At 46.9% G+C, this 13,080-nt stretch overlaps 1 protein-coding gene across 1 annotated transcript; it reads left to right on the plus strand.

The window, feature by feature from the left end:
- Window positions 1–3,257: 3,257 nt before the first annotated feature.
- Window positions 3,258–12,579, plus strand: FGF16 (fibroblast growth factor 16). Its single transcript, XM_027534830.1, has 3 exons — window positions 3,258–4,171; window positions 10,122–10,225; window positions 11,582–12,579. The coding sequence occupies exons 1-3, from the start codon at window positions 3,898–3,900 to the stop codon at window positions 11,825–11,827; spliced, it is 624 nt and encodes a 207-aa protein (XP_027390631.1). The 5' UTR covers window positions 3,258–3,897; the 3' UTR covers window positions 11,828–12,579.
- The last annotated feature ends 501 nt before the right edge of the window (window positions 12,580–13,080 follow it).

The raw sequence follows: 13,080 nt of genomic DNA on the forward strand, positions 1-13,080 counted from the left end.
CCTATTTGGAACCAGTCTGTTGTTCCATGTCCAGTTCTAACTGTGCTTCCTGACCCGCATATAGGTTTCTCAAGAGGCAGGTCAGGTGGTCTGGTATTCCCATCTCTTTCAGAATTTTTCACAGTTTATTGTGATCCACACAGTCAAAGGCTTTGGCATAGTCAATAAAGCAGAAATAGATGTTTTTCTGGAACTCTCGCTTTTTTGATGATCCAGCGGATGTTGGCAATTTGATCTCTGGTTCCTCTGCTTTTCCTAAAACCAGTTTGAACATCTGGAAGTTCACGGTTCATGTACTGCTGAAACCTGGCTTGGAGAATTTTGAGCATTACTTTACTAGCGTGTGAAATGAGTGCAATTGTGCAGTAGTTTGAGCATTCTTTGGCATTGCCTTTCTTTGGGGTTGCTTAATTTTTCACATTTTCCTGTGAAATTCACCTCACCCTGTGAGGTGTTGGGAATGGAGGATGTAATCTCAGATGTATTGAGTATCTTCTGTGTGCCAGACCGAATGCTGGGCACTTTCCACCAGTGATTTCATTCTGTCTTCACAATACCACTGTGAAGGGGTACAGTTAACTTCACTTTAAAAGTAACATCCTGAATCCAGAGAGGGCTGCTTCTTTTTTACGTACACTTTCCTCCCATTCCATACATCCAGCACAATGCTGCCCTAAGGTTATATCCTGCTGAGGATCTTCTGTAAAATGAATATATTCTTAAATGTCACCGTCCTTCACGTGCCAATCTTTGCATAATCCCAAAGCCCATACATTGACAGTAAATTGCCCCCAGTGGATCCGAGATTAAATGATGACTCTGTTCCTTATATGATTTTGTGCTAATCACTTACCTTCACCTCTAAAATAGGGAGAGTGGTATCTCCTACTCCACAAGGTTGTGAATATTAAATAACTTTCATGAAAGGGCTCTGTCAATTGGGATACTTCATGGAAACATTACTAAAAGAGAATTATCAGTCAGCTTAATCTCAAAAGAACCCCAGAATGGCAATGTAATGCTGACATTCGAACAGGTAAGATTCCAGATCTGCAACTGGGGTTGGTGACTTTGGGAATGTTAGGAGACAAAGAATGTAGAAATTCCCTGAAGTGACTGTTAAAGAAATGGCCTTTGATCATTATCAATGTGTGATTTATATAATCATAGAGACATCTAACTCCTTCACATCACATACTTCTCAAAGCCATTTTAACAACATTATTTCATATGACATTCACCAAAACCCCCAAGAATTAGTGTGTACCAATTAAAATTGTTCCACTTGCTTTATCACTATTTTACTTTTTCTAGAAGTGGCCCGTCTGAATTTGCAAAATCTTCCCCATCTTCCCTTCAAGGCCCATCCATCACAAAGGCCTCTTTGGTCCAGAACCCCCTCTAAACCCCCAGAACAATAGTCTCTCTGCCTTCTGAATCCACACAGCACTGTACACCTTAAACTGCCTCGTATTCTAGCCATTTGTATTCTTGTCTTAACCTCTGCCCCACCTCCCCCACCTTCTCACTAAATCCAAAAACTCTTTGAAGGGAAGAATGAAGAAGGAAAGAAGGATTTCTTTGTTGTTTTACAGCAGTCCCATTTTTTTAAAGCTTTTATTATGGACATTTCATGTTTGTGTGTTTATTGAAAGAATAGAGGAAATATATAATGAGCACCCATGTACTCATCACCCAGCTTCAGTAATTAGTAATATGAACAATATTATTATCTCATCTAAACTTCCATTCCTTCTCACTCTAGATTACTTTGAAACAAATCGCAAATAGCTTGTCATTTCACCCATATATACTCCAATAGAGCCGCTAACTTTTGCATTTCTGTGTCCTGTACAGTCGGAAGATTATTTGCATCTGCGTTCCCCACTACTCAGTGCACATCAGAAGATGATTTCTGAGCACGTACCATCTGCCAGACCTTGCACTCTGCTGTGGAGGTTCTGTCTGAGCTAGAGAGGCACACCATAACCAAGCCTCGGTGTCCCACACCAAGAATTGCTGCCATTCTTGAGAGTGAGCACTGAGAACCCAGGAGCAGGACCTCTAATTGCACTAACTCAATTGAACTGCAGGACTTCCCCGTAGCTCAAGTGGTAAAGATTCTGCCTGCAATGCAGGAGACCAGGGTTCTAACCCCTGGGTCAGGAAGATCCTCTGGAGAAGGGAATGGCAATCCACTCCAGTATTCTTGCCTGGAGAATTCCATGGACAGAGAAGCCTGGCGGGATACAGTTCATGGGGTAGCAAAGAGTCGGACACGACTGAGTGACTAACACATACAATTAAACTGAAAGGGTTTTCCCTTCCAGAGACTGAATTCCAACTCGCCGGGAGACACAGGTTCTCCAGCAGGAGGCGCTGCAAAGGAGGGGCGGGGATGGGGTGCGCTCTTAGTTCAGTTTTCTCCTGCTGCAGCCAGAGCCGGAGAAGACAGACAGAGCACCCACGCGGGTGCGAACTGCAGACAACGCAGTTTAGTCAGCGAGCAGGACGCTGAGCGCCAGGCCCTGAGAGGGGCCCCAGGGTTCAGGTGCCAGGCAGGGGGCAGGCCGGGCACCAGCTCCCCAAGCCTCCTCAGCGCTACCTGTTCCCCTGGGTGCCTCCAGTTCCCGCCCCAACTACCGCTCTTCCTGATAGAATCTAAGGAGGGCACGGGACAGAGCGAGGAAACACCTGTTTCCAACAAGAAAAGAGGTGGAGGAAAACCCCCTCCAGACTTCCAGTGGCCTCTCATCAAGCTTGTTCTCGAGAGCCTTGTAAAAGCGCGCCCAGAAAGCCAGAGGAGATCATTTTTCAAAAAGATCGCTATTTCTTACTCCCCCCTCCTTTTCCTAAGCTGTAACGTCCCTTTTTAAAAAATGCCTTCTTTCTTCTGTGGGGCTTCCCGCTCCTCCCAGATCCCTTAAGGCCCCCCGCCTGGGTGGCTGCAGGAACAGCGAAACCCCCCAGATCCCACATTTTGCAACTGCATGCGTTTCCAGATTATTCACTTCCTCAGCCTCCTGCCGACATACAGGTGGGGAGTGGGACAGGGGGTCAACAGAACAAAGAAACCAGGGACCCAGGCCAGGTGCCCCTCCGCAGCCTCCGACCAGCCGGGGAACAAGAAGGGACTCACGAACGCGTGACCCCACCCCCCCACCCCAGGTCTCACACCACTTTCGAAAGGCAAGCAGCCGGAGACCCCGCGGGAGGTGGGTGCTTCCCCCGCGCAACAGACAGACTTCCACGCAACAGGCCCGAGTGGCAGTGGACGCCAACAGCCTCCACGTACTGGGCTCCAGTTATTTCATCAGCAGTTTCAGAAAAACCTGCCAAAAGCAGTTATGCCTCACTGCAATGTGTAGCTTTTTCCTGCCATTTTTTCATAATAAAAGAGGGAGTGAAGCTCGCTCGCTCTCTCCCCCTCCACCCCCCTCTCCCAAAAAGAGCCAAAAGCATACGAGGAGGGGAAAACACACACACACACACACACACACACACACACACACACACACACACACACACACACCAATCTCCGAGGGGATGCCATTGAGGTGTGGCTTGTATTTAAATATCCAATATGTCAATGTAAGGGGAGTGGGTATGTATATAAAGTCCCGTTTGCATCTGATAGCTCGACGAAGCCAGCTATGAGAGGCCTGGGGAGATGGATGCGGAGGGGAAGCGGCACTTTGACTGAGCGCAAGGTCAGGAGCGCGCTGCCCCACGCTCCCCGCGGCTGAGAAGTTCCTTGGACGCGAACAGACGTCGACTCCAGCTCCGTAGAGCTCGGAGCGAGCGAGCGAGCGAGCGAGCGCCGCCGAGTAGCCCGCGCCCGCGGCTGGGAGAGGCAGTTCGCGCCCCGCGGCCCGGCTCGGCCCCGCGCGCCCCGCCATGGCGGAGGTGGGGGGGGTCTTCGCCTCCTTGGACTGGGATCTGCACGGCTTCTCCTCGTCTCTGGGAAACGTGCCTCTAGCTGATTCCCCGGGTTTCCTGAACGAGCGTCTGGGCCAGATTGAGGGGAAGCTGCAGCGCGGCTCGCCCACCGACTTCGCCCACCTGAAGGGGATCCTGCGACGCCGCCAGCTGTACTGCCGCACCGGCTTCCACTTGGAGATCTTCCCCAACGGCACGGTGCACGGCACCCGCCACGACCACAGCCGCTTCGGTGAGGACGCGGCCGGGAGGGACGGGAGGCTAGCGGACGGCGCCCTGGGGAGCCGACGGCTCGAGGCTGCGGCTTGGGGCCGGAGGACCAGCCTCTCCCGCCCCGCCCGGCGCTGTCTGGGCTCGTCGAGGCGGGAGGCCGCTGAAGACGCGGGCAGGCGGGATGTGAGGGTGCGGACTTGAGCCGGGCTTCGGCGTCGGGGCGCCCCGCACCCTCGGATGCTCTCAGGAGGAGGCGGGGGCACCTTGAGATGCGTCCTCTCCTTTCTCCACCCCACCCTACCTCCTCGGGGAGCTAGAGGGATTGTTCTGGGACCTGGACGCTGCGCTTCCCCTTTCAAGGAAAGCAGGTGGAGCTGGGTGGACGGGTGGTGGGGGTGGGTGGGAGTAGGAGCATCCACCGAGGAGATCGGGGAACGAGGCTACAGCGCGAGGCTGAGCCTCGACGGCAGCAAGGTTGTCGCGGCAGATTACCTGAAGCAGGAGGCTTCGTCGGCCATGGACCCTATGTGCGGACGGCCCGCGCCCAAGTGGCTTTTGGCCTATGGGGACACGGCAGCCTTGGCACCTGCCTGCCTCTGTGTTGCTCTGCCTGGGTTAGGGGCCAACCCAGACAGCACGGCGGGAGCTGGGTATTAGAGAAACTAGGAAAGCCTCCCGGTGGCCAGTGTGTAAGGGTACAAGCCCTGGGGCACATTTTGCCCGGGAGCTACCTCTGGACTCCTTGCCTCAGTGAGGAAACGATCCTGGGCCCACTCCCAGCCCCCCAAACAGGTGTCTCCTGGGCCCAGGGCAGAAAACACCCCACCTCTATCAAGGATTTTCTCTGCCTGTTCAAAGGGCACAGCTGCCTGTCTCACATGCAGAACACAATTAATATAAACCTTGATCTGGGACAGAGATCATTGTGTTACCATGCAAATGTGTTCACTCCTCAATAATCTGGCTGTTTTTATTTTCAATTTCCTGTCCTCTACTAAACTATTCAGGTGCTGTGACAGCTACCCTTCCTTGGGTCCCAGCATCCCCCAGTGTCCTCACTTCCTCCCCAAGGACCTTATAGGCCAAAGATACCTTTTGTCCCTAAGCCAGTGATAAGTTTTGCCTACTGGCAGGTCTGACACCCTTCCTTTCCCACCCCAATCCTCCTCCACTCCCCCCAAACTGCCTCATCCTCCTATTCCCCATGTCTTGCTAGAGCTGCCTCCAAGTGCACCATGGTAAGAAGCTGCGGGTGGATGAGGGTGGTGGGGGGACAGAGGCCTATAGCTGGGCAAGGCTAAGTCTAGCAGACAACTTGGGCCAGGGCTGGTCTTCCTTGCGGAGCAAGCAGGAACCCTAATTAAGTCTATGTCATCTTGGAAAAATGTACTTGGAGAGCTGGAGTACAGTAGGTTGTGTGTGGGGTGGGAGTAATGGAAGGGTACAGGTGTCTGTATAAACTTGCAGCAGGTCCTCAAAAGGGTGATAAGGTGGGGTGGGGGGGTGAGGGGAGAACTAGGGTTAACTTGGCTCCTTTCCCTTCCATTGCCAGTGACTTTGTAGTCCCATTTTGTTCCTCTTCAGAAGGAATAGGACTCCCACCCTGGCCTCAGAGCCCCCCAAAGCTCCCAGAAATGGCCTAAAGATATTGGGGTAGTTCATTCCTGAGCTATAGAAGAAAAATCCTGAAATGATGGAGAAATGTGAGGTGGGGGGGCAGAGGTGGAGAAACTATGACCTTGACTCCCAGCAGCTACAAGTGTTTGTCTGACTCTGTGCCTAAGCTGAGCCCAATAACCTACAAGGTCAACGTAAATCAGTAATAGGCTCTTGGGATAAGTGGTCTTTAATTACCTCCCTAAGGACACATCTTGATTTCTTTTCTCTCTCAAACTGCTAAGGGTGTTAAGTTTAAGGAGAAACCAAAGGAAATAAACCTGGCAGGAGGAAGGGGTGTTTTCACTGCTGTTTAACTGACTGCTTCATTTTTGGGTTTTGCCTAAAACACACTCACCCACTTACTCACAGAGACCACCTCTGCATCACCTTTTCCCTTCCCTCCTTCCCTGGCTTTCTGGCAGATCTGTGTATTTCCTGTAAAGGAAATGATACGTGGTCAAAGCTGTCTCTTTGTAACATCCCTTACCAACTTTCAAGCACACATTTACCCTTCCTCAGTTTAGCTTTTGGCAAAGAAAGTGGTGGTGTTTGAATTTGCTGACTCTTTCCTCGCTCCACATTTGAGTTAATCAGCCAGGGTATTCAATAAATCGAAACTTTAACATTCCATAAGTGCTTTAGCAGTCAACATTCCAGCAGGGTAAAATAGGCCAGACCTAAGATATAAAATATTATAGATTTCTGCTTGGGGGGAAGAGGTAGTCTCCAAAGGCCATGTAAAGTAAATAGCTATTTGTTGTAATTGGAGAGCAGGGCCCCCAAGGATTACCCTGGAATCCATGCATTCAGAAAGAGTCAGGCTGAGCCCAAGAGCAGCCTTGACTCCAAATAATAACCTGTTGGCACAGCCTATGCTCCCCCTCCCCACCCATCCCCCATTCTGCAATCAGTAGCCAGGAGTATTTCAATCTCTGCCTGGCTGGTGGCGTTTACATGAGGTTCACAAGGATACTGACATTCCTGAGGGGCACCTGTGGGCTGGCAGAATAGAGCTTGGGAGCCAGACTGGAGGAGAGGCCTCTTGCCAGGTGGGATGCAACAAGCTTATGCAGCTGCTTTGGTTTTTGAGCTATCTGGTTCTTATTTGGCCAGGCACCAAAACAGCACTGCCTTGGCCCTGAAGGGCTAAAAGGATGGCTGAGGGCATTCAGACGAGTTATGGAACTAGATTAAATGACATATTAGCCAGTCATCTAGCTAGGTTCTGAAGCAGTGGGACCCAGAACAGATTCATTTTGAATGAAGCCATGGGAGAAAAAGTATAAGAAGAATCTGGAAATTATCAAACACAGGCCAGAGCCTGAGGTGGGCAGGTCAAGATGAAGCAGAGTAGAGGGAGGTCCTGGGCTTTGAAGGGGGTGAAAGTTCTGAGGATGAACTTTGTCTACTTAATACTTTGCTTCAACATCTTGCTGTTAACACCCCTCTCCAGCTGTAGTTGGGAAAATGTGAAACTGGCTTATTTTCTCTCTCCTTTCATGCTGGCTGGAATTCAAGAGAAGGTTTAGGAATATCTGTTCCATCATCATGTGCCACTGGGTTCCCACAGTTTGAATCCAGCAAATAGGAAAGTTGGCAAAGGGAAATGATGCCCAAAGACAGCTGGGCAGGGATGATTCCAACTGTTAGAGACCCCTGGTTACTGGACACAACCCAAGTGACTTCCTGTATGATCTGTCCTTTGGCACCAGGGTTAACAGAGTTGGAGAAAAACCGTGGTGACTCAAAGGCCACACCTCTTGGGTTTCATGATTTGTTCTCACACCAGGTCTTGGATGGTGAGATCACAAGCTGCCCTCTGCTACTTAATGAGCTCAGGGTGGTCAGAGACATGAGATACTTAGAGAATGAGGGAACCAAGACTCAAAGTGTAGAAGTAAACTGCCTAAGCAAAGCAAAGAACTGAAGGCTCCAGCAGGTTGGTATCCCTCAATGTTTACCACCCAGAACTGACTTCTCATTTCCTGGCCATACTGGCCACTCTCCTTTGAACACCCTCCTGGTTTTCTGTGGCCCTTTTTAAACAGAGTAGAATTCAAAACTATTCTTACTGTGATCTGAGGCAGAGTAGAATGGGGCAACCCCTGCCCTTATGCCAGTTACTAGATCTCAATCAATACAGTCTTAAATCATACTAATTTTTATTTCATATTTTCTATTTGTTTAATTAGCTTTTTAGTAATTTTTAATTTTTACATGACTAACTTCACAGTAGCTTTTTAAAATCTCATGACTCAGCCATACTGAGCTTACCTTGTTCAATCAGACTCCATAAGCTGTTGTTGTGTATGTTTTGCTAAGCCACATCTCCCCATCCCAAAGATGGGGAGATATATTTAACAAAAATGCACAGGAACACAAAAGAGTAGTCCAACAGTCCAAAGTTTTCAAGAAAATATACATAGTTGCCTGGAGGGGGGAGGAGTATGGAAATAAAAAGAAAGAAATAGATAAATTCATGATTAATACTTAAGGCTCACCTCCCCTCAACACAACTCCAAACACAAAATATCTTGTTTAACTGGTTTATGGACCAAAGTGCAGGACTTTACATTTATTCTAATCAAAGCTTATTTTGTTGGAGTCAGCCCATTTTTCCATTCTCTTAAAATCTCTGGATTTTTATTGTTACCCTCTCAGCTGTATGTCTTCTGGAACCAGGGTAAACAGTCCCCATGTCCTTTTATAAGTCATCCATTAAAATGTTAAACAGGGCAGAACCAAAACCAGAACCCTGTTCAGTGTAACTAAAGGTCTTGGCCCACTAAATCAGTATCTGCTTAACCCCTACTTGGCACCGGGTAATTTTCCCTTCCCCTCCTACCATCTTGTGTCAACCTCCTTTTCCAAAACTCTATTGTGTGTATGTGCTATGAAAGTTAGTAACCACCAGACTGAGAATGAAACTTGGAGGATGTCAATGCTACAGGCCAAAGGCTATGCTTTGAGTATTCTGTACAGTGGCAGCAGAAGAGAGTTACATTCTTTGAAAAGGTCTGTGTGTGCCCTAGAAGCTTCCATACCTGAATACCCACCCACTAGCCCGAGTCACTGGGGCTCTTCAGAAGACTTCCCACTGGACTCTTGAACCTGATTTCAAAATTGACCACTTAATTTTTTTAAGTGATCTTTAAGAAATCAGTCCTACTCCCTATATAGATTACATAGAATATTACTACCCTTAATAATTACATTTTTTGATAAGAAAGACAGCCAGATATGAGCTCATTTCATACCTTTGGATGCCTCTGGAGTCAGTTGTATCAAGTTTTAATCTATACATTGAAAAATATGGCTAGAGAATATAAAAAAGAAATCTAGTTGACCATTGCATCTGTATCCATATAATAGATGTGTTATGTTAGAACAAAATTGTTAAGTCTTCAGTATCCCCAGGATTTCAGTTCTGGTTCCTTTTTCCCACTTAGTACTCAATGTCTTTTTTCCCCCTTGCTGCTGCTGGGTAAATGAAAACGTTTTCAAATTCTCACCTCTAACTTTGTCAACTAGAGGAACATTTCTGAATATCTTCCTCTTCCCCTTAAAGTTGCAACATCTCAAATCAGTATCAAGTCTAATACTACCTGCCAACTGTTTGCCGTAGATAGATTTAAAATCCACAGGAGAGAAGGGGAGAATGACAGGCTTGTTGGCCTGCGGCTGCACTGGCCAAAAGTACTTTTGAGGAGAAAGCTTTCACCAGGCCAAGTTTTGCTTCCTGCCATAGGACAGAGGAACAAACTTAGTGAGTGGCCTGTGTGGCCTTTGTTAGAGTCAGCTACAGGCAGTTGACAGCCTCATGTGGCTTTAAGGACATGGGAGCTAAGAGGGTACAAAACAAGTTCAGCCTAGAGGACAGCAAGGTAATGCTGTGAGCTCTGGGGAATCAGAAAGTGACTTTGGGAAGATACAGAAACTTGGCCACATTGTTTCATTTCGAAAGCTGCCCTCCTGTTTGTTGAAATGGTGGCCTTTAATAGTACCTTGAAATTATGAAGCTTTTGTAGCCAAAGCCTTCTCACAGTCTCTTCCTTATTATATGCCTAAGAGTGTTGAGTAGAGGCAGAGATTGTCCCCCATTTTACATATGGAGTGACTGAGGCCCAGAGAGACTCAGTTTCTTCTCTGAGGTTCCATTCTTGCTGCAAAAGATGGTTTCATCAGGTAATTCACCAAAGGCACATAGCACTGGCCTTCAGTTGGGGATAAAGGACCAGCTCATGTCACCTTGATAGCTTTCTGTTAGCTTGATATCAGTGATGGAAATGGAATTCATTGTTTTGCTCTAGGAATTCTGGAGTTTATCAGCCTGGCTGTAGGGCTGATCAGCATCCGGGGAGTGGACTCTGGCCTGTATTTAGGAATGAACGAGAGAGGAGAACTCTATGGGTCGGTAAGTTTAAAGTTTTTTATTTTTTTTTTTTCTCAGAAGCTATTACCACCAGTGTTTCAATAATGTAAGGCAAAACTTTATCTAGCACTTGAAAGCACTTTTGTCAACTTTAAAGGATTAGTGTCTTCTAGTCAATTCTTGACTGCCCAGGAACTTGCTACATAACACTTTCACTCATTCAGTCCCCATGAAAACAGAAGCTTTTCTGTGGTATAATTGCTTCTGCCTTCTCCATTAGAGTGTCAGCTCATCTGATAATAATAGGAAGCTGTACTGGTTTGTCAGTAGATGGTAAGGGTTTGAGGCATTAACCCTCCCAAGGAGTATATCTGATTTGTGATGGGTACCGAGAGGAGTAGCCAACTAGCTGGCACAAAAATAGGCAGTGAGAGCTGGCCTTGAGATTGAGGATTCTGAAATTAAGAACAAAATCCTTGATGTCCAAATCACTTCAGCTGAATCCCAAAGGCCAAACGAAGCAAACAAACAAATGAAGAGTAAGGATTCCAGGGTCTGGTGACAGCCCTAAGTCCCCAGCTAGGACTGTATTGGCTGCAGCACATGTTCTCTATTCTGGAAGCCAGCCCAGAGCTGGGGAATGGTAAGTGACTTTGCTGATCTTAACCCTTCTGGGGGATCCTAACTCCTGGCTTTGGCTTTTGAGTCACAGAGTATACTTTCTGGCTGCCTGCATCCCATGAAATCAGAGCACATTCTTCCCTGACACCTAAGAGATAGGCCTGTCCCCAGCACTCAGTATCGGCAACCCCAGCAAGTAGTATTGTGGCTGAATCAAGTGTGAGAAGGGATAGAGGCAAGAGACCCAGGAGCTGCCAGCTTGAAGTAGCCAGATTGGAGGAACTTCTCAAGGAGATTTTTTTCCTGGCTTTCCAACTGACAGGCCCTGAGACCCTTCATTAGGAGAGATCACAGCTTGCCTCCCATGGAGCTTTATATAGATTCGAGGCCTTTGCCTGTCAGTTGACATGATTGATGGCAATCTCAATGGATTTGAACATCTTTAGCCCTAAATAGGGGAAAAGTACAGAGGTATCAGTGGGCGTTGGGAAGCAGAAATTCTCAGGCTCAGAGTACCAGGTGAGCCCATCTCTTCCAGTCTCTTGCTTTCAGAAAAGATCTCACCTGAAACATTTTTGCGTGGCTCATGAAAGAGGGTGAAAGCAATACAGACAAGACTGTTTAATGTTATTTGGAAAGAAGATGCCTCAGTAATACCAGGAGATAGGCCTGAAATTTTCTAATATAAATGTGCTATTTATTAGTTTCTCCACCAGCAAGCTGGGATGGGAGAAATAGTCATATAATGGGCTCTACTTTATTTTCTCACCCTCACAGAAGAAACTCACACGTGAATGTGTTTTCCGGGAACAGTTTGAAGAAAACTGGTACAACACCTATGCCTCCACCTTGTACAAACACTCGGACTCGGAGAGACAGTATTATGTGGCCCTGAATAAAGACGGCTCACCCCGGGAGGGATACAGGACTAAACGACACCAGAAATTCACCCACTTTTTACCCAGGCCAGTAGATCCTTCTAAGTTGCCCACCATGTCCAGAGACCTCTTCCGCTATAGGTAACGGACCCCTAGTGTGATCTCTGTGACCCGTATACTCTGGGGCCACAGTTGTCTCTGGAAGCACTATACTCATAGCTTTTCAATCCTCTTTCCTATCAATTTAGATAACAAAGAAGCACTTACTGTTCAACTCGACCCAGCTGTTCCCTCATTGTTCAAAAGTATATATTAAGGTTGGGTTATTTTGGGGAGGGGTGTGGGGGGATGGGGAGGTCTAGAGGGAATCTTGTATATACTTTTTTCTTTACTCATGTTCTTTCCCCTGAGGTGGCACAAGAAAGAATGGGGCCCCCTACCAAGGGCCAGAGGTGTCTTGCCCCACAATCTACCCAAATACCTTAAAGTGGGTAAATGAAAGACCAAGGAATCTGCCATAGATGCTACCTACAGAGCTTTGGAGAAGTCTCATTAAGAAAATTCTTAGGGCTCCAGCCCTGCTGCAAGCCATTCCTGTATTGGCTCTGCAGATTTATCATCTGTCCTGACATGCAGTTTTCCTGACGTTGAAAGTGGGAGATGGGGTAGGTTGTAAGAAAATGATATTAAAATGTAAGCATGGATACTGTGCATAAAGACAAACTATTTATGAAATGTATATGCTATTTATTTTATATATTTATTTATTTCAAAATAATTTTATTTTTAATGAGAGATGCTATGACTGGATTTTCATCAGAAAGAATAAGGTCCTACTGAAACAGGATAAATGAGTTATCAAAGGCTTTTATTGGCAATAAAATTGTCTTTATATTGTAACCACTGTCTAACTCTATTGATTTGTACACTTAGTAAGATTAGAAGGTTTGTTGGCTTCTTTTGCTACTCATTAGAATCTCTTGATGTTGGCATCACACTGCCTAGCCTAGGTGACTCGCTATCTACAATATTAGCATTATCTAGGAGCCCTATCTGAAGTTCTTTCTGGTTTTGTGACTTTAAACTTAGTGGTGAATCAAAGCTTCAGAAAGGCCTAGACCATCAGCTCTTATGGAAGCTCCCATTTGTGCTTAGGACTAAGCATAGAGAAACCCTCCTTTGGAATTTGGTTAGGGCCCAAAGGTCAGCAACTCTAATTGGTGGCTTCTTACTTATCATATGAAGATGAGGTGATTTGAAATAAACAGCAATCAATAGGGAGAGTGATCTTTTGAACTAGTCAACCTTCCCTTCCAGAGGTGTTCTCCCACTCCCTCTCCAAACCCCTACCCCTATCCTCTACCAGTGTTTCTCCTAGAGAGTTATGGGAATCTGTTA

Source organism: Bos indicus x Bos taurus, chromosome X (genome assembly GCF_003369695.1).
Source record: "Bos indicus x Bos taurus breed Angus x Brahman F1 hybrid chromosome X, Bos_hybrid_MaternalHap_v2.0, whole genome shotgun sequence".
Classification (NCBI taxonomy): Eukaryota; Metazoa; Chordata; class Mammalia; order Artiodactyla; family Bovidae; genus Bos; species Bos indicus x Bos taurus.

What these genes read in the sequence shown, in the direction of transcription:
- FGF16 (XM_027534830.1), top strand. Translation starts at nt 3,898, where the DNA reads ATGGCGGAGGTGGGGGGGGTCTTCGCCTCCTTGGACTGGGATCTGCAC. An exon ending in CCACGACCACAGCCGCTTCG is followed by an intron (nt 4,172 to 10,121) that starts GTGAGGACGCGG and finishes GTTTTGCTCTAG; the next exon opens with GAATTCTGGAGTTTATCAGC. An exon ending in GAGGAGAACTCTATGGGTCG is followed by an intron (nt 10,226 to 11,581) that starts GTAAGTTTAAAG and finishes TCACCCTCACAG; the next exon opens with AAGAAACTCACACGTGAATG.